The following is a 24,840-nucleotide window of genomic DNA, read 5'->3' on the forward strand; positions in this document are numbered from 1 at the left end:
ACTAAAATAAGGATTTTAATCGATTTTGGAAAAAGAATGGAACGACAAGGTCAGCCATCAAAAAGTACTCTCCCGGAAAGGCTTGAACTTTCGACCTCCCGATTAACAGTCGGACGCTCTAGCCAACTGAGCTACAGGAGAATGGTTATCCTCAGCTGCCTTGTTAGTACTTACAAAGGTGTAATGAACTTGTGAATAGCGACAGACTCTTTGCACAAGTATTGAATGATTTCGTCAATGGTGTTGATAATGTAGTTCTTCCACAGCTCCACCACTCTGCCTGCCACACAGTTCAAGGCTCCTTCTCCCTGCACACCCATCAAACGAAAGGCGTGCATGATACATGTGACGCAAGCTTATCCATACGGGTTTCCTTTTGATAAGTTTGGACAGCCAACACTCCGGTGCTAGGACTCGAATATTGTTCCTAGCAACACAGCTACTGTGGACTTCCGAGCCGTTTTTCGCTCCCAGAAACACGAACAAGACGATACAAGACGATACTTCTAAGCGATCCATAGTTTTTTTATCGGCACACACCATCCGCTGGAATTCACTATCAATTTCCGTTCTGTGAGTCAATCGCCAACATTGATCGAATGGCGGTACTAATGACCACAATAACAACTCAATCACAAATGTTCGCTGCTCACCTATTCCTTGACTTGCCCGGTTTGGGAATTATTCTCGTACAGTACATAGTATAGTAAAAAGCAGCCCATCCTCGGCCAAACAACGTCTCCCAATTTCAACACTCTTGTTATTTGAATCCACCTTAATCGATGCACTCAATTATTGCGAGGCAGCCTTAGCCATGGTATTAAGTGCGCTTCCATTTTTGAACCATTCAAGCTGAGCCTCGTTGAAAGTATGCTGCAGGGACACCTCAAACGCTTTGGCGCCCTCGGGGCGAACGATCATGGTCACGGGTTTGCCAACAGCAAGTTGTGTGCAGAGGATATCGACCTGGTATCATGTGAGCTCCTATTCATCCACATGGTAACATTTTGGTGGCCGTTGGGTCGGAACGCACCTTGTCATTGGGTTTGATCCTGTCATAATCAGCGGGTTCGGCAAACGTCAATGGCAGCATGCCCTGCTTCTTCAAGTTGGTCTCGTGAATGCGAGCGAAACTTCTGGTGATGATAGCCAACCCGCCCAAGTGTCTGGGTTCTAGGGCCGCGTGCTCACGGGAGCTGCCCTCGCCATAGTTCCAGTCGCCGATGACTACCCATTTAATACCCTTTTTCTTGTAGTCGCGAGCAACGGCAGGCACCGCACCCCACTCGCCAGTGGTAGAGTTCTTGATCTTATTGGCCTCACCATTAGCCTCGTTAATGGCGCCAATAAGCATATTGTTGGAAATGTTGTCGAGGTGGCCGCGGTATTTCAACCATGGACCTGCCATGGAAATGTGGTCCGTTGTCGTTTTGCCTTGGGCCTTAATCAGGATGGGGATATTAGTGGCATCTTTGGTGTCCCATGGTTGGAATGGTTGGAGAATCTGAAGACGGTCCGAGGTGGGTGAAACTTGAACAGTAACGCTTGCGCGTTCCTTGGGGGGGGCCTGGTAGGTGTCGTTGCCAGGATCGTACCCTCTGACAGGAAGGCTGTCACCGGTCGGAGGCTTGAGCATGAATTCCTTTCCATCCTTGTCCTTGAGTTTGTCGGTAAGTGGGTTGAAGTGTAAAGAGCCGGCGACCGTAAGTGCCAGGACCATTTCTGGACTCGATACAAAAGCATGAGTCGCAGGATTGGAATCGTTTCGGCCTGTAAAGTTGCGGTTATAACTAGAGAGAATAGAATTTGCCTGGCCTTTCTCAACATCACGACGGTCCCACTGACCGATGCAGGGGCCGCATGCGTTGGCGAGAACAGTGCCACCAAACTCCTCAAATGTCTGAAGCTGACCATCTCGCTCAATGGTGGCGCGAATTTGCTCCGAGCCTGGCGTGACAGTAAATAGTGCCTTGGCCTTCAGGCCATGGTCAAGAGCATCGCGTGCAATTGAGGCAGCTCGAGAAAGATCCTCGTAGGAGGAATTGGTGCAAGATCCAATTAATCCAACACGCAGCTCGGCAGGCCAGCCATTCTCAACAACAGCCTTGCTGAATTTTGAAATTGGTGTGCCTAGATCAGGGGTGAAGGGGCCGTTGATGTGAGGTTCGAGCTCAGTGAGGTTGATTTCAATAAGCTGATCATACTCGGCACCTTCATCCGCACGAAGTTCTGCAGCGAATGAGCGTGCAAAATCGCCAATATCTTGACGCTTCGTAGCCGCCAAATACTCATACATCCGATCGTTGAAGGGGAAGAGAGAAGTCGTGGCCCCGATTTCAGCACTGTTGCAACTTAGCTAACACTCTGCTTCTGCATCATGCGAGAGGCTCACCCCATGTTACAGACGGTTCCAGCTCCGCTCGTGCTAAGACCGTCCACGCCAGGTCCTAGAGCGCAACGCAGGTGTTAGTACACGAATCCAAGAGGTATGAACAGAAGCTTGGTCCAGCCAGGCGGCAAGCAAAACTTCTGGCATTAAGTGGTAGGTGGATTGAGTCTGCAAGTAGTGTGCAGGAGCAAAGAGGAATTCAAAGGCTGCTGCAGAACCAGGAAATGAAGTTGGCTTACCAAAGTACTCCACGATAGCACCAGTCCCCCCTTTGACGGTCAAAATGTCGGCAACCTTGAGGATGACATCTAGATACAGCATTAGATAAAGCCAAGGGACGGTTTCGAGATTGAGGAATACCTTTGGGCGATGTCCATCCACCAAGTTGGCCCGTGAGCTTCACGCCTATGTACTTCGGGGCCTTGAGTTCCCACGGCAAGTTGGCCATGACATCTACTGCATCGGCGCCGCCCACACCTATTGCTGCCATACCGAGACCACCAGCATTGGGAGTGTGGGAGTCGGTGCCAATGAGTAGACCGCCGGGGAAAGCGTAGTTTTCAAGAATGATCTGGTGGATAATACCAGAACCGGGGCGCCAGAATCCAATATTATACTTGGCGCAGGCCGAAGACAAGAAATCATACACTTCCTTGTTGATACTTATAGCCCGTTCGAGGTCCTTCGCACCACCGGTTTGTGCTTCGATCAAGTGATCGCAGTGGACGGTCACAGGGTTAGCAACCTGATCCATGCCAGCAGACATGAACTGAAGTATTGCCATTTGGGCGGTGGCATCTTGGCAGGCGACGCGGTCAGGGCGAAGCTTCAGATAAGATTGACCGCGCTCGATATCCTGCTCATGGGGGTTGTCCAGATGAGAGTAAAGGATCTTCTCGCCGTAGGTAAGTGGGCGGTTGAGGCGGCTGCGTACAATCGCCAGGTTCTCTGACATCTTCTTGTAATTGATGAAATTGTTGTCTTCCCAGTTGTTCTGACGAACCTGTCGTGCCCGTCAGTCTAGGGTGCTGATGGATAACGAGTGTCAAGCTCCACGATAAGGTCAAACAGACACCAGCCGTGCAAAATAATGACCAAATTGCAACTGATTCGGTGAGAATTCGCCAAGAACTCGAAGAATAAAGCAAAAAAATATCCTTTCGCAGCTACCAACGCCGATGGCTTACCTTGCGGTCGAGAGGCGAGTTCGAGATCGTCGCAAGACGACGAATACCAGAGGCCGCACCACCGAGGCAGCGCCTCTGGGCAGGAGCCAGAAGGGACCCAAGCATGATTGCCTATCAGGTGAGGGTGGGAGGGGGGAGGGGTCTGGTTTGATTAGAGAAGCCGACTTTGCCACTCGCAGAAATCTGCCAAAGTCAAGCACATCAGAAGGAGAGTTGCAGAGGTGAACGGGGAGTGTGAACGTATTTACGGAAGAGGAAGGGAGAAGTGTGCTCGGGTGGAGTACCAACGAGCGAATGAATGGCTCTCAAAAAAACATGACCAAGGTGGCACATGTCAGCCGTTTCCCGTCCGCCGAAACCCCGGCTCGGAGCCGGTCGGCTGGGCGGGGAAATTCTGGACCTCTGCCCGCGCCTACTTACTGTACTTAATGTACAGTAGAGCGGGGACTGGGGCTAGTCAGGTCTCAATATCACCTACCCGATACAAGTACAGGTAAAGTCAATGAAGATAAATGTACTCCGTATTCAACCCAAATTCGCTGTTATTCATATCAAAACACCAACTAATTAAATAGATGTACATAGTTTTATTTTATAAAGGTAGATAATATATAAGGCGTACTGTAAGAGTGGGCCTTATAAGCGAATGTAACGTGCATTTCCTATACGAAATGAGGATAAGGCAGATCGTTTAATAGTTTTTATGGTCCTAAGCTATACCCAAGTATAATAGTTAAGAGATAGCAACGGCCCTTATAAGCGTAGCCAATTGACAAAGTGTTAGCCTTGTTAATATGTACCCCTTTGCTACGTATAATAAGGGGCGTTGTTACGGAGTCGCTAGGCGACTGCTCTAGGACTCTCAATAATGTTTATTAAAATGTTACGATACTAACTAGCAGGAAGGCAGTATATGCAAAGACTATAGAATTTTCGAACTAAGGAAGAAGAAAAGAAAAGGAAAACAGTAAGTGCGGGAAGGAAGGGGCTATATACATAGGTGGTCCGCGTATTACGTAATAAAGAGTATAGGGTAGGCCAGAAGAAGAGTACGATATATAATATCGTTACAATACCCCCCTCCTTTGGGTATAGGCGGGTCGGAGAAATAGGGGGTATAGGGTAGGTATAGGGTAGGTTAAACTTAAGGTATAGGGTAGGTAGGTTAATAATTAGAGTATAGGGTAGGTATAGGGTAGGTTAAGGGAGGGCATTTGGTAGCCGTAAGTCGATTTTTTTGTTTTGCTATACAAATAAATTTTGCGGAAAATTAAAAGTAGCTAACAAGCTGTATTTAGTATAGCCGGGCTACTAATGGAGTCGGTAGGTATATAAGGGGGTCGGTTCGATTGACTAGCGGCGCCAGAGAGTACTAGGGGCAATAGAGACTACTAGGGGTAACAGAAGGTACCGGGGGTAACAGAGGGTACCGGGAGCACCTGAAGGCACTAGAGGGCGCCAAAAGGCCCTAGAGACTACTAGGGGTAATAGAGGGTACCCGGGGGTACTAGAAGGCACTAAAGGGTATTAAAAGGCACTAGGGGTAACAGAAACCACTAGGGTAATAGAGGGCACCGGGGGTAATAGAGACTACTAGGGGTAATAGAAGGTACTAAGGGTAATAGAGGGTACTAGGGGTACCTAAAGGTACTAAAGGGCGTTAGAAGGTACTAGGGGTAATAGGGACTACTGGGGTAATAGAGGGTACTAGGGGTAACAGAGACTACTAGGGGTAATAAAAGGTACTAGGGGTAATAGAGGGTACTAGGGGCATCCGAAGGTACTAGAGGGCGTTAGAAGGTACTAGGGGTAATAGGGACCCCCAGGGTAATAGAGGGTACTAGGGGTAATAGAGACTACTAGGGGTAATAGAGGGTACCTAGGGGTAATAGAGGGTACCTAGGGGTAAATATACTATATCTTAAGGCGCTTATAATATAGCTTTTTAAATAGGCTTATAGGCTTCGGTCTTACTTATAAGGGGATTACTTTAGGCGCCGGCCTTTATAAAATCGGACGCTTTAGTATTATAACGTAATGTTACGGAGTCGCTAGGCGACTGCTCTAGGACTCTCAATGATGTTTATTAAAAGACTTAAAGGAGGGAAAACTACCTAACAACTAGGGCTTCTAGTTGTGTGCGTTCCTCCTAGTAGGTCCCTTGGTTCCCTTCGTTCTCCTGTATCGGGCTAAGCCCGATACCATAACACGTAATAGGGAAGGTAGGTAGGCGGTAGGGGTTCCTTATTGCCTGCCTATAGGTCCTATAGGTTGTACCGTAGGGTATTAGGGGGAGACTAAGCGTTATAGATACTGTAATAGTTAAAGTAGCGTAAAGAGCCCTCCTCCTAGGGCGGATTTGTTTGCTCTAGGGAACTAAAACCCTAGCCGGGGCGGTAGTAGGAGTAAGGGCTTAGGCTATATCTATGCCTAGAGCTAAGTTTCGCTACTATAGAGAAATAGGCTATAACTTAAGTAGTACTAGGTTATTGTATAAGAAATTATTTTAGGTAACTGTATCTTAAATAGCTAATATTAGCTCCTACGTTAGAATAGTATAGCCTATTTAGTAGACTAAGGCGCAGTATAGGGCTCCTTAGCGGCGTTTAACGTTACTAATATAGTTAATAGCGTATTTATTAGTATTATTCTTACTAGTAATAGGAGGCAGTTGGAAGTCGACTAGCTGTTAGGATAGGAAGGGGTCCGATATTACTTAATAAAGTAGGCGGGTATAGAATATAAAGTATATATTAGGAGGGGTATTAAGTTAGTATATATAAGAACCTACTAAGGCAATAACTTAATAAAGGTTATTCTTTTAATTAAGTTTCTTATATAGCCGAATCGTTTTAATATTATAAAGGGAAAGCTATATATAGTTACTAGCTTAAAAGTTATCTACTAGTAGGTAGGACCAGTTAGCGTAGTATTATTAGGTATCCTATACGGTAGCTATAGCTACTTAGGCCTATTTAATACCCTAGTAAAGCTTATAGGTAATAGTTTTAGCTTAAGCTATAGGGGATTAGTAAGTAGAGGGGGTAAGGAGTTAGTTAATAAGTTAGGTAAGGTTAAGGTTATACCTATAGGAGAGGAAGAATAAGCTTATCCTAAAAGCTAAGGTTAAATAATTATTAATAGCTAGGGCGGCCCTAGGGAGTAAGGTAGTTTAATTATTTTAGGTAATAGAGCAAAAGGCGTAAAGGTAGTCCTTAACTTACCAGTTAATTTATTTAGTTACTATATTTATTTTTAGATAGTATACTATAGAGAGCCTATAAGTTATTTAAAAGAGGTTATAAAAGTATTTCTAAAGGGTATTAATAAATTAGGGGCTATAGTTAAAAATAATAGCTACTAATAGTATATAGTAGGGAATATAATAAGTAAAGAAGACTTATATAATATCTTTAGTATAGTAGTAATTTATTAAAATAAGGAGAATACCTTTAGAAAGTTAATTAGTAATAATAAGGAGAGTACTAAACCTATAGGATAAGGGAAGATTTATAATAAAATCTATAGAGATTTTAGACTAAATATAGTTAGGGATAGGAAGTAGCTTAAAGAGGCTTTAGTATTATTCCCTTTAGATAAGCTTACCGCTATACAATTAGTAGTTTTAAATAAAGCAATAGGTAAAAGTACTATAATTTAGCTAAAAGAACTATTTTAAAATTAAAGTAGTAGTAGTACCCTTACCTAAGTAGCCTAAAAGGGAGGTATTATATATATCTTATATAAGGTAAGTATAAAGCGGCTTAAAATAAGGGATCTATATATATTTATAGTAGTAAAGGTAGCCTTTTGGATTAAGATTATATTTAGAGAGTTAGATTCTAAGGCGTAAGGTTAGGGGCTATTTTAATTAGCCTTAGGCTATAGCCTTTTAGGCCTTTTAGTAATTAGTATTAATAGTAAGGGTTAAATTCCAAAGGTTAGTTAGCATTATATTAGTAAACGGTAAGGGGATTAAGGTAGGTTTAAGGGTATAGGTTATAGTAAAGAGATAATCTAAAAGGAGTATAGTATTATAACCTTAATACTGTAGGTCTTTAGAGGAGTAAGGTATATTCTACTTATATTAGGAGAGTATATTAAATTTACTATTTAACCTCTTAGGGTAAAAGTAAATAGTAAAGTTATATTAAAAGAGTTTATTAACCTAACGGAACTAGTATTTATTAAGGTAGTAGGTTTAGCAAAAGGCCTTAAGGCTTAAGTAGTTAGTAAGGATTTCGAATTAGTTATTTAAGCTATAAAATTTAATATTTTATTTAAAGAGGTATTTAATAATAGTAAGGAGCTTCTTATTGTAAATAGTATAGTTAGCTTTAGCTAGGGATATATAGGTAGAAAAGTATATTATTAATTATAGTACCTTATTATTATTATATTGCAAAAGTACCTTACTAATATAATATCTAGAGGTATTAACTTTAAGTATTATTTTATAGGTATAATTAAAGGCAGTAAGGATAGGGTAGGAGGTAAAAAGGTTCTTAAATATATAAAATACTTCTTGAGCTAGGGGGGAAAGAAAAAAAGAAATAAGTATTAATTTCTTAATAAGGGTAGTAAAAGGTTCTACTAAATAGCTATAGCTATTAATAAATTACTAGTAAAAGTTTATAAAGCCTAAGAAGCTATAGACCCCCTTAACTATAGTAGGTAGCGCTTAATTATAGATTACCTTAACTTTATTGAGATCTATCTTAATACCTTAGCTAGCTTTAAGAATTATACTAAGGTATTTAACTTCTATAGCTTTAAAAGTATATTTATTAATATTAACTTAAAGGCTAGCTTCTTAAAGTTTACTAAAAATCTACTAAACCTTATAATAGTAGTCCTAAAGGGACTCTAAGGAGTAAATAAGTATATTATTTATATATATAGAGCAAAAGATATTAAGGTATTTATAAAGTATATAATTAATATACTACTAAAAGGTAGTAGGGGTAAAGGTTAAGCTAAATAGGGTAATAAACTACTTAAAGAGGCTAAATTAAGTATAAAAGGTAGTCTTTTACTTATTGCTTTCTTTAACCTATAGGTAGTAAAATACTAAAATAATATTAAGTTTTATAAGCTATTAGGCTTAAGAGACTTAGTAAAAGGTCTTTTAAATAAAAGGAAGGAAGAAGTAGTCCTTAATTATAATAGTATTAAGTCCTTTATAGTTAATATAAAAACAAAAGCTACCTTTAGGTTTCTTAGTAAAAAGAACTAAAGTAATAGTTAAGGAACTATTAATATAAATAAATCCTTTATTTAGTAGTTTATATAATATCTTTTAGAGGATAAGTAGTTCTTTTTATAATATAGTATAAAGGGGGCCCTAAAGTAGTTATTTCTTAAGGCTAGCTTTATTTTTCTTTAAGGGAATACTATAGTTTAGGTAGCCTTTAGGGGGTAAAAGCTTATTAGCTTACTAATAGCTAAAAAGGGAAAAAAAGTTATAATAGTATACTAAGAGTATAGTATAAGGGTTATTAGTAATTTTAGGCTAAAGGGCCTTTTTATTATTAGCTAGGGAGGTAGTAAAGATTTAAATTAAAGGGTCTTTTCTTTAGTATTAAATATAGGCCGAAAAAGAGTTACTATAAATTTATTAAATTTACTATATAGGGTATAGGGGTTTTTAGTAGTAGTAATAGGTAAAGTTCTAAACCTAAGTATTAAAAGACTTAATATAAAGCTATTATTTAGCGGGTAAGATAATAATATATTAGTATTATATTTATTTAAGGCTAAGAATAAGATTATAGTATTAATATAGGATAATATAGAGGAAGATATCTTAGGAGTAGCCCTTTATATTAATCTTAGTATAGGCTATTTTAAATATTTAGGTAACGAAATAGTTCTAGAAGCCTTATAGGTCTTAGGGGGAAATAGGAATATATATTAATTAGGCTTTCTTTATAAAAGTACTACTAATAAATATATAGATAGTTAAGCCTATATTTATAAGGGTCTTTTTAGTATAATAAATTAAATTAACTATTATAGGAATTAAAAAAAAAGGAAAATTAAGCTTATTTTATTTAGTAGGCTTAAAGAATAACTTTCCTTAAAGCCTATTTATTTCCTTAATTTAAGATAATATCCTTTTTACTATATCCTTTAATACTACCTATAGGGATATCCTATAGCGCTTAGATCTTAGGGGTTATATTTTATCTTTACGGTAGGATAGGTAGTAAGAGTAAGTAAATTTATATATAGTAGCCCTTCCTTATGTAATAAAAGTAAACCCCCTCTTACCTTTAGTAGTTAAGTTCTATAGCTAAAACGTATTAGGCTTATTTACTATAAAGGAGTTTATTACTTTTAGTAAGATTAGCTTATTACTTATAGAGGTATTTATTTCTTTCGGTAAGGTTAGCTTATTAAATATAGATAGGCTTAATAAGATTAGCTTACTAAGTAGTAGTAGTTATTTTTACCCCTTTAGTATAATAGCTAGTAGGGCGGTAGGATAAGTAATATATTAAGGACTTAAGACGGTTAGTAATAGTACTAACTTAGTAAGTAAAGGAATAAAAGTTATTGTATAAGAGATTAAAATTAAAGAGTAGTACCTAGCGAAGGTTATTGGAAAGAACGGTTTTAAGGTAATTAATCTTAACGGCTTTAGGCTAGTTAGGGTTACTAGCTTTAAGTAATATACTTTTAAAAATAGAAAGGAACTTTATAAATATAATAGTTTAGCAGAGCTATAATAGTTTCTTAAGGGCTTTTTCGGCTTAATTTAGGTTACTATAGATTATATCTAATTACTAAATAATCTTTTAGTAGTTAAATTTACTTATTTTCTGCTTATACTTTAATTAAGTAGCTAGGATCTTTTTAGATTTTAGTTCTAGTTAGCCGAAAATATAGTAAAATTAGGCTTTATTATTACTAATAAAGGTACCTTTATATTTAATTTTAGCTTTAAATTTTAGTAATTAGGAAGAGAAATGGACTAAGTTGCTATTAAATAAGGTTAAGTATAGTATAAGGCGGGCGGTAGGGGCTATAGTAGTAGGAGGTATTAATTTAAGGGTAGAGGTAGGGGAAGCTTTACTTATTCCTTCGAGCTATTATAAGTATACTTAGAGTAAGGTAATAATTTTAAGTAAAGCTAGGTCGGAGCTTAAGGTAAAACTACTTAGTTATTCTAAGGGTAGTATTAAGTTAAGGCTTTAGGTAACAGCCGAGTAAGTAGTATAATTAGTAAGGCCTAATATTCTATTAAACTTAGGGTTTAGCCGAATAATTATCTTAGGGGCGGGCTAATAGAGTTTAAAAATAATATTATAATACTAACTAATAGGAAGGTAGTATATATAAAGACTATAGAATTTTTAAACTAAGGAAAAAGAAAAAAGAAAAAAAATAGTAAGTATAGGGAGGAAAGAGCTATATATATAGGTAGTCCGTATATTATATAATAAAGAGTATAGGGTAGGCTAGAAGAAGAGTACAATATACAATATTATTATATAAAAGACTTAAAGGGTAGGAAAACTACTTAGTAACTAGGGCTTCTAGTTGTATGCGTTCCTCTTAGTAGGTCCCTTGGTTCCCTTCGTTCTCCTATATCGAGCTAAGCCCGATATTATAATAGGCGTCGAATAATGCAACAGTTAGTAATAGTTACTACTTGTACCCTACTAAGATTAGTGCATAACAATTTACTATAGTATTTTAATTTTAATAGCTATATATATATTTATACATTCTAATTCAACTAAGTAATTATATTAATTAGTATATATGGATATAATAATATGTAAAGTAGGAATAATAACAATAGAAATAATAATAGAAATAAATATTATGGAGTCGCTAGGCGACTGCTCTAGGACTCTTAATAATATTTATTAAAAGACTTAAAGAAGGGAAAACCACTTAACAGTTAGGGCTTTTAGTTTATGTACGTTTTGTAACGATATTATATATTGTCCTCTCTTCCTAGCCTACCTTATACTCTTTATTACGTAATGCGCGGACTACCTAAGTATATAGCCCTTCCTCTTTGTACTTACTGTTTTCTTTTTCTTTTCTTCCTCCTTAGTTCGAAAATTCTATAGTCTTTATATATACTGCCTTCCTGCTAGTTAGCTGTTACGGAGTCGCTAGGCGACTGCTCTAGGACTCTTAATGATGTTTATTAAAAGACTTAAAGGAGGGAAAACTACCTAACAACTAGGGCTTCTATGTTACGGAGTCGCTAGGCGACTGCTCTAGGACTCTCAATGCTGTTTATTAAAAGACTTGAAGGAGGGAAAACTACCTAACAACTAGGGCTTCTAGTTGTGTGCGTTCCTCCTAGTGGGTCCCTTGGTTCCCTTCGTTCTCCTATATCGGGCTAAGCCCGATACCATAACAGTTTATAAATAAGTAGACTATAAGGAACTAAAGGAATTAAAAAACTAAATTTAAAAAGATTATACTAAAAATAAATAAATTACTCTTTCTTATTACTATATTCATAAATTCTATAAAATTCCTTAATATTTAAATTAATAGTAGCTATAATTACTATAAGGCTATTAGTAAAAGGATAGCCTAATACCTATAACTTAAGCTTATTTCTTTTTTAATAAAATAACTACTTTAAATAGCTATTATAATATCTTAATAAATATAGGTAATACTCTTACTTACCCTATAATAATTAATATAATTTATATAATAATTAATATAAATAGCTAAAAGAGCTTAGTATTCCTATATATTATTTTAGGCCTAAGTTAAAATACTATATTAAGTTTACTATAAATAGAATACTAATAAATTACTTTAAATATAATAAATTAAACTCTTATAATTAGAATAGTAAGTAATTAAATTATATAAATAAATAATATTTATCCTTTTAATAGGTCTTAGGAAGTATACCTTATATTAATATAAACCTTTTTATAAAAATAATAAAAAGTACTAATAGTAATAAGCCTATAAAAAATAGTACTATAAGTACTTAGAAGTATAAATATAATAGTAATAGCCCTACTTATATTCTTAGTAGCCCTTTAGGACTATATTAATCTCTTTAATAAGGAATAAGCCTTAGGCCTAGTATTATACTAAGGCTCCTAGAACTACTATATCTAATTATAATAAAATAATAAGGGAGAAATACTATAGCTACCCTAGGGCCTACTATATAATATACTATAAGACTAACTACTTAAAGTCTATAAATAAATTATAGACTTACTAAATAAAGAATAAATATAAGTAAGCTTATTAACTATAGTAATATTAATATTACTTATTAAAAAAGAAAATAAAAAATAAAAGCTATATATAAACTATTAGGCCCTAAATAAAATTATATAATAAAATTACTACTTACTCTTATTAGTTAAAAAAATACTTTACTTACTTTTAGGAGTATATTAGTTTATTAAACTAAATATATAAGTAGTATTTTATAAATTATATATAGTATTAAGGGATAAACTACTTATAGTATTTTATATATAATTTAGCCTATTTAAATAGTTAGTTTACCCTTTTAGCTTAGCTAAAGTATTAGCTTAATTCTAAAGATATATTAATAAGGTATTATAAAATAAAATAAAGGAATAAGTTATAGCCTATTTAAATAATATCTTAATCTATACCTTTAGATTAAAGGCTAATTACCTTACTAAAGTTAGGGAAATCCTTAAGTAGCTTTAGGTAATTAGCCTATACCTTAATCTTAAGAAGGATATATTTATAATAATAAAAGTTAAATACCTAAGGTTTATTATTTAAATAGGTATAAAGGTTAGGCTTAACTTAGTAAAAATTACTATAATTTAAAAGTAATAATTACTTATTAAGGTAAAGAGGATTTAAAACTTCCTAAGGTTTATAAACTTTTATTATAAGTTTATTTTTAATTTTAAAAGCCTTATAGAACTACTTATAGCCCTTATAGGAAAGAATATATTATTTTACTAAGAACGTAAGAAAAATATAGCCTTTTAATCCCTTAAGTATACCTTTTTATTATACTTAATCCTAATATAATAAGACTTAAATAGAAAGACTTTAGTAAAAACTAATTACTTAAGTAAGGTACTAAGCAAATACCTTTTATAATTTAATAGTAAGGGGGTCCTATAATTAATAGCTTACTATTTAGCTAAACTTATACTAATAGAAAAAAATTATATAATTTATAATAAGGAACTTTTAATAGTTATTAGCTACCTTAAGGTATAGTTAATAAATCTATAAAGTATTATAGAACTATTTATTATTTTAATAAACTATAAGAACCTTAAATACTTTACTAAACTATAGGAGATATTAAAATAATAAGTATAATAGGTAGAAGTCCTTATAAACTTTAATTACTTACTATAATATAGATTAGGCTTATAAGTATAATAATTAAATATACTTTTATATTTAGAATAAAATAAAAAGAATATACTATACCTAAAATAAATACTTAAGTTAGTATTAATCTCTATATTATAAGAGGTACCTAAAGGCTAACTTATATAAAAAGGTCCTAATACTTAAGATATAGTAATTATAAATATAGAAATAGATTAGGCCTAAGCTAGCTATAAAGTATTTAGTATTAAAATACTGGTATTTATACTAGTAAGACTACCTAAATAGGATACTATCCTATTAGTATTAGTACTAGTACTACTAGTACGGATGCTATACTATACTGCGAGTATTAGTAAGTATATTCAGTTGACTAATAGTATACAACATACTACTTCTCCGAACTATGACTCGGAGCGACGTACGGCAGTACTACTACCGACTAACTTACTACTGCAATGTGACCTATACATGTGGTAGCCAGTCGACTACTAGAGCTAATTGATCGGTATGATAATTGCTGCTCTCCCAATCGCTACTAGCGCTTGCCAGCCTACAATACTAACTTGGGCCGGACCACCTATTCATTATGTAATGGAATTAGCCAAGCTAATGACTAAAACAATCCATCCAACCTTATAACGGAAGCAGTCAACTAACGAGTAACTGAAACAATTATCCAACTGTATAATGGTTTCAGCCATTTAAGCCATAGTACGATAGCGCCTTTAATTTACGATGGAATCTCCGATAAAGCCATTATTAGGGATTGTTCTGTAGATATAAATAGCCGCTCTTTTCCTGTACTGTAGCTAGAAGAAATAATTGCATTCGTTTATATAATTCGGTACTACCAATTGTGCACTCTTGCCTAGTTACTAACTGGTACTTCCCTTATTGCTGTTACTAACAGTATAATTGATTTACTAGTCCGTACAATACACTTCCACTATCCCCTCCTCTTGCGCATTAATTGCAAAGATTTAGTACCTAAAATATAATAGCTATAGATATAGGAATAGGCTAAGCCTATCTAAAGATAGAAAAAGAATAAAAAGCTATTAATATATTCTAACTACTCCTAATAATATAAGAATAGGCTAGAAGGAAGATATTATTCTTATAAAATATACTAATTAATTAACTATTCTTCCTAAAACCCTACCTATAGGAATTATAGAATTAAGTATTATAAAATAATATAATATATAAAGTTTAATAATAAATAGTTATAATAAGTATATAAAAATTCTTAGTATAAGTATAATTAAAAAAATAAATAGTTAATTATACTATTAGTACCTATAGTATAATATACTATAGGGGATACCTATAATTACTAGCCTAAGAACTACTTATAATATAAATAATATAATAAGTATATAAATTACCTATATTAAGTTACTTTAGTTAGAATAAAATATTCTAAGTACTTTAATAGGACTTCTATTAAAATAGTATATTATAGGATATAGTATAGTATATTTAGAACTACTATTACTATTAAAGCTATAAGAGCTATCTATAGAGATAAGGACTCCTATAATTAATCCCTTTACTAAATTAGTATTAAAAGTAAATATTAATTAACTTTATAACTAATCTATTAGTATAAAATAATAAGGACCTTTAATTCTTAATAATTATTATAAACTACCTCTTTAAGTTTATTTAACTAAAGGCAATAACTATAATAAGTATAAAGGCTTATATAAAATAATTTAAGACCTATTAGTAGTAATTTAAGGGTTTTTTTTACTTAAATTATAATAAACTAAGGATTAAACTAACTTAATAAGTTCTAAATATCCCTATACTTCCTTATAGGTATAGAATAACTTTTATTAACTTTATATTACCCCTAAATAAATAGGGGTACTAAAAGGGTAAATTAAAAAATCTAAACTACCTTATAGATCTTAATCTTATTTAAGTAATTTAACTAACTAACCTACCTAACTACCTACTAGCTTATCCTAAATAAAAGGAAGTCTTTAGTTATAGGAGTTAGTCTAAATAAATTATTATTAGGCTATAAAATTAATATAATATTTAAAGTAAAAAATAACTAAGTAAGTATAATAATACTAAAAGGAAGGGTAGTTACTTTCTTATAATACCTAAGGGAAGGAATAAAAATTATATAAGTAGTTATTACTTTTATATAATAATACTTATATAAGTTAGTAGTAACTTTAAGTTATTTAGTAAAAATATTTTAAATAAGTAATAAGGTTTAGCTTAGCCTTAAATATATTAAAACTAATAAGCTATATAAAAAGCTAAACAAAATAGCTTTTAAGTTTATAGTACTAATAGTACTAATACTACTTATAGTAATATTAAATATTCTTAGGGGCTTATACCCTACCTTTTATATTAACCTAATTAAAAGGGTAATAAATAATCCTTTACCTAATTAAGTAGTATAGGATTTAAAGCTAGGCCTACTATTAGTCTAAAATAAGAATAGTACCTTATAAAAAGAATACTAAGTTAAATATATTTTAATAATAAGGGGGGCCTAAGGTTAAAGGGAATAATATAATACTTTTATAAAATAGCTAGGTTATAAATAATTAACCTAAGAACTAATAAAGGCCTTAATATAAATAGAAGCCCTAAAGGAATTTATATAGTAATAGGGAAATCCCTATATAAATAGTAAAGTATAAGTAAGCTATAAAATAAAATATAAAATTTTAAATATACTAGAGGAAAAAACTAACTATAGAGTAGTTTTAATAAAAACCTAACCTAATACTACTATAGATATATACTAACTATACTACTTAAACTTATTAGTTTTTAAATTCTTCTTACTTTTATTCTTACTTTTATTTTTTTTAGTATTCTTCTTAGGGAGGGTCTTTAAGGGGTAAAGGTAATAAGGTAGTATAATAAAAATATATTATTTATATAAAATAAATATAACCTACTATTATTATAAGTAATATAGGGAGTAAAAAGAGTAAAAAAATATAATAAAAGGGAACTACCTATATAAGACTTATATAACTTATAGATATTATAGTATATTTTAGCTAAAGTAACTACTAACTTAGTACTAATACCCTTTTATACCTACTAATAGTAGGTAAAGCTATATATATTACTCTAAATACCTATTAAGGCCTAAGCTATACCTTAAGTAAATATACTAAGCTATATACTTAATATAGTACTAAAACAGCTACCTACTTAAGTTAGGGTTAAGGTATTAGTAGTAAGAATAAGGGTATAGTTTAGGTTATTATTATTATTAATAGTAGTAAGGGGAGAGATAATACTTAGTATAAGAGTAAGGGTATAAGTAGGGTATATAAGGGTAGGTTTTATTTTAACTAAAGCTAAAGTATAGGCCTAAACCTAGCCTAAGGCTAAAAACTTAAGTAAAAAAATAATATAAGTACCTAGTATAGATTTAATCTTAGGGTAAACCTTAACTAAAATATAAATATTATACTAAGTATAAGTATAAAGGTTATATAGGGTATAATATAACTAAGGGTATATAGTAAATAAATATAATACCTAAATATATTTAGTATATATATATATATATATATAGTAATTAGTACTATAGCTTAGTATATAGTTATTATAGCTATTAATAACAAGGTAATTAATATAAGGGAAGTATATTTTATATACTTTCTCTAAAGGTATAAACTCTTTATTAACGGAATTACTCTTTACTAAGTATTTACCTAAAGTATAGTAATAGTCTAACTTATTAGTATAATAGCTATAATATAAGCCTAAACTATATTTAGGGGGGGGGGGAGGAGGAATACTTATAGCAGTAGATATAATAATAGTAATAGTAATAGAAAGATAAATAATAATAGTAATAGTAATAGAAAGATAAATAAACCCTTTATAAAGGAAGAATAATAATAGTAAGAAAGAAATTAATAGTTCCTACTAATAATAATTTATTAGTTAACTACCTAAAAAATATATAGAATAGCCTTAATAAGAAAGCAATAACCTACCTTATAGTAAAGGAATAATAGTAATAAAAAAAGGTATAATAAAAGGTAATAATAAGATTAATAATAAAAATTATATAATAAAGAGCTAAAAGATAAGTAAATATAATAGTCAAAAAAAAGAAATAATATATAAAAATAAAATAAAAATAAAAAGGTTAATATAGTAAGATTAATAAGGGGGAAAAGTAAGGTAAGGTAAAGTACTTTAGGTACTTAGTAAATACCTAAGGAGGAGCTAAAGTAAAGTAAAGCTAATTACTTTAAGTAACTAGTAAGCTCCTAAGGAAAGAATAAAAAGGGAAAAGGCTATATATATTATATACTTAGTAAATACCTAACTATTTAAATTTTTTTTTTTAGAGGGGGCCCTAATAATAGGAAGGCTAACCTAAGGAAGGGTAGTTTAGTTATAGCTATAGATAGACTTTACTTTAAATAGGTAAAGTAAGATAGTATATTATAGTATTAGGCTTTACTTAATATATAAGAATAAAGGGAACTAAGGGACCTACTAGGTAGTATATATATAACTAGAAGCCCTAGTTATATAGTAGTTTTCCCTCCTTTAAGTCTTTTAATAAATATTATTAAGAGTCCTAAAGCAATTACCTAGTAACTCTATAATAGTAGTAAAGTAATAATACTTATATTTAAAGTATTTATTCTATATGTTACGAAGCTGACCAGCAGGAAGGCAGTATGCGCAAAGACTGTAGAATTTTCGAACTAAGGAGGAAGAAAAGAGACAGAAAACAACAAGGGCGGCAAGGAACGGCCTATATACCCAGACGGTCCGCGCGTTACGTAATGGAAGGTGTAGGGTAGGCTAGGAAGAGAATACGATATACGATATCGTCACACTATAGAGTAAGTATATAGTACAAATAAAGATATTTAAGTAAGTATTTAAGAACTAAAGAAGTTTCTATTGCACTTGTAACTACTGTAAGTAAGTACGGAGTATAGAGGAGTACTTATAATACTTCGAGTATTACCCTATTAACAAGTACGGTAGGTATATATCTACTTAAGTAGCTAGTTATTTATACATTTAAGTAAATATAGTACAAGTACGTATATGTACTGTATTATAGTAGCGTACAACTAATTATAGAGTGCTCTGCAGTACGGAGTACAGTACAGAGTATTACTTACTGTATGAATATAGATTGTGGAGTATTAATTACAGTGGACCAAATCAGGCCAACGCACACTAGTGGTGGTGCATTTTTCTATCGAGTGCCACCGCGTCAGCGGTCAGCGTCCAAAATGGTTGGTGTACAGGGACAGCGAACACGGTGAGGAGCAAAGAAACATAAATATCTACCGCCCATGGATCAATGAGTCCTAGACCAACTCGTGAACTCTCGCAGCTGGATTGAGAGAGATTTTCCGTTTTATTTCTTTTACAACAAGTTGCGAGAGTGATGGTTGTCCCTTCGGCCATGGCAGAATCAAGTTTAAAGGTATGCAAGCGTTGTGAAGCCCAGGGCGCTTCACACACCTTACGCAACGACTTTGCCTGCTCGTATGCTATTCCTTCCACACATTCGATGCCTTTCGCATGCACTGACCAATACCAGAAAATGCTATGTCGACTATATTGAAGCCAAGGTTGGGCGGCGTCTCGGTGCCTTGGCGAAAGACACGAGAACGACTGCGAAACCCGAGCGGCGGAGATACATTGCTGGTATCTCTTTTGGGACCTCGTCTACGGCTATGACGCAAGCTCTTGCCAAATTTTGCTCACCCAGGAAATCTTCTGCGGCATTTGAGCTGCATGCTGTCCACGTCGATACGAATCTCACGGAACCTCTTCGTGACGGAGTCTCGCCAGCTGCTCAGAGGAACCTGGACAAATACAGAGAACGGTTCTCCAATGTCTCGTTCCAGTGTGTACACCTGAGCAAAGTCCTGAATGTGGGTACCATAGACTGGTCGTCTCTGCCCTGCTTCGAGACAATAAGCAGCCCAGAAGTTGGCAGTAACTGTCAGCGGTTACAAAACTTCTTCAATTCTTTACCCTCGCCCACTTCCAGGGCATACATCCTGCGGCTCCTTATTCGCCATATCCTACTAGATATGGCCCTGGAAACTTCATCTACCGCTCTCCTCCTGGGTCACAGCACGACAGCACTGGCTGCGTTGACCCTTTCCGAGGTCGCCAATGGCAGGGGTTACTCAGTCCCATGGCAGATTAACGACGGCCCCTACACGTTCTGCGTACAAAGCCAGAAATCAGACTCCAAGGGTTGTAAAGAAATGAACCGCGAAACCCAGGTTCATATTTACTATCCCATGCGTGAGCTCTTTGCGGCCGAAATTTCGCAGTACTTAGGCTTGGTGTCGTCCCTTCAAGAGCTTGTTTCAACCGACACCGCAGGAAATAGTCGTAGTGTGGTATCGCACAAAGACGTCAGCATCGACGACATCATGAATCGCTACTTTAGCAATGTGGAGGGTCAATATGAGGGTGTCGTGGCCAACGTTGTGCGCACAACTGGGAGGCTCAGCAGAGTCGCAGGATCTGATTTCTGTCGCCTATGTGGCATTACGCTTGACGACAATGGGGACTCTCGCTGGGCTGGATCGCTCGGGCACGATTCGGAGACGAATGTGTACCAGCACATACTATGCTATGGCTGTAAGCGTTGCGTACGAGGTTAAATGGAGCAGGATGAGCCAGGGAAAGTAAATGCATAAAATTTGGTTTCGGATGTGAATCATCGCCTAGATTGGCCATGCTAAACTCCCCATTGTCTATGTCGCCCACAAATTTACTCAGTTGGCTCTAATATATTACAGCCTGAACTACAGGCTCCCGACAGCGGCTATGGTAAATGCAGTCCAAGTGTTGTGGCACAACGTGTTTCCTCAACCCAGGGATGGTATACCTCATTCTTACTCTTTGAGAACTAAAGGTAATAAGCGGTACTCCAACTTTCTCATGAGCTTGTTAGTCTGCTCGGCGAGTGAGAGTGTGAGGATGGTGTGGGGTAATATCCGAGCAAGATGCGGGAGGAAGCCCTTGTAAATGGCAAAGAAACCCTCGGTACGGATTGTTTTCCCCAAGCAGTCGAAAACGCCCTTGTATAGGTTTCCGTTCTGATTGTACATTCGAGACATGATGGTGTCTAAGCAAGTAGCAAGGTCAGTGTATATTTCATCAATCACGGGGGGACGAGGGCGCGTGTACCTGGTGGGTGCATAACACAGCACACGACAAAGCCGCTGGCAGTGCTGCTCGCCAGATGCAGAGCTGGCCCCTCTTCCATGCCCGCATGTCGAACTAGGCGCCTCTTGGCAAGAAAATAAGTCGGCAGCTGAACAGAGCTGCCGAAACCGGTTCTGATCATGGCCGCACCCACGCCGCGATAGAGACCCCGAACACCCTCCGTACGGTAAATTTTGGACAGGCCGTCCCACGCATTGCGATATTGGTGTTGTGTACCGACTGGCCGGAAGGGTGAGTAGCTTTGGAGACGAGTCTTAACGAGGAAGAAGGGGCTGCCAGCAGCGGCGCCGATCATGCCAGAGGATGCACCGCAAAACATGTTTATGGCGAGATTTTGCGCATCCCTGTTCTTGAGGAACAGGCCTGCCAAATTTTGCCGCATAGGCTCGTAGAAGCCCAGACGACAACCGTTAAGCAATACCTGGTAGACGTAGGCACAACCCAAGCCACGGTATATACCTCGAATGCCTTCGTGTTTGCAGATGACGCCAACTCCATGTAGTGCCCCGCGATAATGGTGTGGTTGATGGCCCTTGGACTGGAGCTCTCCTTGCAGTTGCATACTGTTGATAAAAGGTCAGGCAGTGCTCCAACAGCAAAGGTGGAAAGAGTCAATATACCGAATCTTGACAGTCTCGAAAGGATGCGTCGCTGTGACGGCACCGCAAGCCGCGATACCTCCGGCGACAAAGGCACTGCGACAAGTAGGAGAAGTGAGCAGGAGTCCCCATCAATAGTTGCACATCACAACGTTCGGCGAGGAATACCCAACTGTCGTCGACATGACACCTAAGTCTTCGGTGCGAGTTGCGCGTGTTGCAAGATAGGGATTGAATGATTTTGAGATTGGAAATGGTCGGCAAATCCGGGGCAAGCAGAATGGTCAAGGGGATCGATATTCTTTCCCCTGCGCCATCTGATATTCAGGCGCTCAGCGCAATGTCGGTGTTTTTTTTTTGAGACGGATGCACACCCCTTGTTACGTCGCCGACGTCGGCGCTACTGGACTGCCACCATAACTGGCAGGATACGGAGTACTAATTATACACCAGTGGCATAACAATCTGACTAGCTCAGAGCAACATGAACAGGGACTGCCATGGAATCAATGAGGAGTCAAGGCACGGACTGCAGAAGTGACTGCTAATATTAGTAAGCCAACAGAAGCCAGTTAGGAATTAAATATTCCATAAGTATATATTATATACATGGATATATTGTTAGAGAATAATGAAATTTAAAATATTATGTAGATTTACATTATTATGTACTTGTAGAGAATTATGTATAAAGTTTTATTTATTAGGTTTAATACTTCTTCCTTGAGTTTTGCGTTTGTGTCCGGCAAAAGGATTGAATCGGAAGTTCAAGTACTGCAGTATTATTACCTGAGTGCAGCTTTAAGTGTATTACAAGTATTTATTATTATGTACTGTATTTCTTTGCTCGCGATGAAAGAGTCGAGAAGTGCTCCACACAAAATGAAGTCATGCTGCTCCAGCCAATCATCACTAGGTCGGCAGTCATTTTATAGTGGGGAGATCCCTGAGTCGCCAAACTTACTGTACATTGTAAGTACTTTAGTACTCCGTACGGAGTACGTACTTAACGTATTTCAATACCTGACAAGCACACCTACGGTACGAAGGTGGTCCTCGAACTCTCCGTGCAACCACCTGCAATTGCTACTGCCTTTTTCTACTTCCGACGCCGTACATTGACAGAAACGTATCACCACAACGATCCAGTCTTCAGAAAACAAAGAGTCACTCGAGGAGGGGGGGTAGCTACAAGGCCAGGCAGGAAAAATGGACTCGTTAAAATCATCTAGCTCGGGTTCTCGTCACAGTGGATCATCGAGGATCCAGAAACCTGAATCTGCCGCCGAGAGGATGGCTGCTCTGAAGGCTCGTGTGGCGAATGCGATCGGCACCAGCAAGTCCAAAGGCGGCTTGAACGTTGGCTTGCACCCGGCTCTTGAGGGACTTGGGTCATGGAAATCGCAGGAAAAGGGCCGAGAAGGTCCAAAGGCACAGACTGGAATCACCAACATCTCTCACGCCAAGCAACCCCGCGGTTATGGCCAGGACGAAAAGGCCGAATCCAACCCGTACTTCGACGAGACCCTTGCTTCACAAACAATCGTGAGCAAGCGACGAGAACCCAAGCGGCTAGTGTTCAATCAAAAGGGCAAATACATTCAACAAGCTACTTCTTTCCGTCGGCAAGCTGCCCTCGAAGCTATGAAGAAGCGGATTGCGGAACAAACACGAAAAGCTGGAATCGATGAGGACTTGGACGTTGAAAAGAACTTCGTTGTAGAAGCACCTCCAGAGGTTGAATGGTGGGACGAAGGTCTCATTGATGGCACTACTTATGATGATATACACGACGTCACAAAACTCAAGATCATAACCCCAGACAGCCTTGTAACCGAGTATATCCAACATCCAGTTGCCCTCGAGCCCGCACAGAGCTGCCACCTACCCAATGCCAAACCCATGTATCTGACCTCCAAAGAACAGGCGAAAATTCGACGTCAGCGACGAATGGCAGAGCTGAAGGAGATGCAAGCAAAAATCCGGCTCGGTCTGGTTCCAGCACCACCTCTCAAGATTAAAAAGGGCAATTTGATGCGTGTCCTTGGAGATGGTGAGTCCCCCTATGCTTGGCGCGTTTCAGTGACATATTCTTACGCCATCGATTTGTTGTTTTTGCACAGTTGCTGTGAAAGATCCCACTGCTGTTGAGGCGAGGGTCAATCGCGAAATCGCAGAGAGACATGATCAGCATGTCCAGTTGAACGCAGAAAGACACCTAACCAAGGAACAAAGGCACGACAAGCTGGCCAAGAACCAGCAAAGAGATGCGGATAAGGGGATTTATCTATTGGTCTTTAAGATCAATAACTTGGCCAACGGTCAACATCGATACAAAATTGGGGTCAATGCTGAACAGTTGGCGCTTTCTGGGACCTGTGTTATGCATCCCAAGTTCAGCTTGGTTATTGTTGAAGGTGGAGCATGGAGTATTGGCAAGTTCAAAAAGCTCATGCTCAACCGTATCAACTGGACGGAAAACTCGCCCTCAAAATCACAAGACGAGAAGCGAGACACTGGGCATGATTGGCTGCGGGCTGAAAACGAGGATGGGATGTTGAAGGACATGTCTCTTAATGAATGCAGGCTCGTTTTTGAAGGCGAGCAAAAAGCACGAGTCTTCCGGAAGTGGGGAAGCAAGGTGTGTGAGACGGACGCCGAGGCGAGGGAGGCATTGTCTAGGGCTCGGATGGAGAACTTTTGGTCAGTTGCAAAGGGTCTCCCTCGGTGACCTTAATCGTCCAGTGGATGATTGAATTAGTGTATTGTTTGAATCTGCCTTCACATAACAGTCTTGTTCCGCATCGTATCATATATCTGGCTTGCTAAAAACCACCTCTCATACCCAAGGAACGCAGACGTCTCTGGATGTATGCATAGGTTGCTACACTCATCAAATCAAGTATTCTTAATTCAACAAGTACCACCTACATACGCTTGCCATGATCTATGTACTAGTATCGGCGTTATACGGAGAGATTTCTAGCGTTACTTGGTATGTAAGTACTTATGTAGCTATCTTATAAGAGAAATGCAAGCACATGAAATATAGGTAAGATCTATAACCTTTCTAGTATCAGATGGAGCAGCTGGA

The 24,840-nt window shown here is 36.7% G+C and overlaps 4 protein-coding genes and 1 non-coding gene across 5 annotated transcripts; 2 read left to right on the forward strand and 3 right to left on the reverse strand.

The window, feature by feature from the left end:
• Positions 1–67: 67 nt before the first annotated feature.
• DCS_t73 lies at positions 68–141 on the reverse strand. Its single transcript has one exon. It is a non-coding gene; the product is annotated as a tRNA-Asn (tRNA).
• A 651-nt stretch (positions 142–792) lies between these two features.
• DCS_03690 (aconitate hydratase) lies at positions 793–3,681 on the reverse strand (the record flags this gene model as incomplete). Its single annotated transcript, XM_040801007.1, has 6 exons — positions 793–966; positions 1,034–2,342; positions 2,393–2,447; positions 2,629–2,697; positions 2,750–3,392; positions 3,577–3,681. The coding sequence occupies 6 exons, from the start codon at positions 3,679–3,681 to the stop codon at positions 793–795; spliced, it is 2,355 nt and encodes a 784-aa protein (XP_040656040.1).
• A 15,761-nt stretch (positions 3,682–19,442) lies between these two features.
• Positions 19,443–20,579, forward strand: DCS_03691 (uncharacterized protein; the record flags this gene model as incomplete). The annotated part of the gene is made up of 1 exon (XM_040801008.1): positions 19,443–20,579. The coding sequence occupies one exon, from the start codon at positions 19,443–19,445 to the stop codon at positions 20,577–20,579; it is 1,137 nt and encodes a 378-aa protein (XP_040656041.1).
• Positions 20,580–20,813: 234 nt separating this feature from the next.
• On the reverse strand, positions 20,814–21,931 carry DCS_03692 (putative mitochondrial oxaloacetate transport protein; the record flags this gene model as incomplete). Its single annotated transcript, XM_040801009.1, has 4 exons — positions 20,814–21,046; positions 21,109–21,710; positions 21,768–21,842; positions 21,915–21,931. The coding sequence occupies 4 exons, from the start codon at positions 21,929–21,931 to the stop codon at positions 20,814–20,816; spliced, it is 927 nt and encodes a 308-aa protein (XP_040656042.1).
• A 1,024-nt stretch (positions 21,932–22,955) lies between these two features.
• On the forward strand, positions 22,956–24,477 carry DCS_03693 (U4/U6 small nuclear ribonucleoprotein; the record flags this gene model as incomplete). Its single annotated transcript, XM_040801010.1, has 2 exons — positions 22,956–23,799; positions 23,870–24,477. 2 exons carry the CDS (start codon positions 22,956–22,958, stop codon positions 24,475–24,477), a joined length of 1,452 nt encoding a protein of 483 aa, XP_040656043.1.
• Between the last annotated feature and the right edge of the window lie 363 nt (positions 24,478–24,840).

This window comes from Drechmeria coniospora, chromosome 02 (genome assembly GCF_001625195.1).
Source record: "Drechmeria coniospora strain ARSEF 6962 chromosome 02, whole genome shotgun sequence".
NCBI lineage: Eukaryota > Fungi > Ascomycota > Sordariomycetes > Hypocreales > Ophiocordycipitaceae > Drechmeria > Drechmeria coniospora.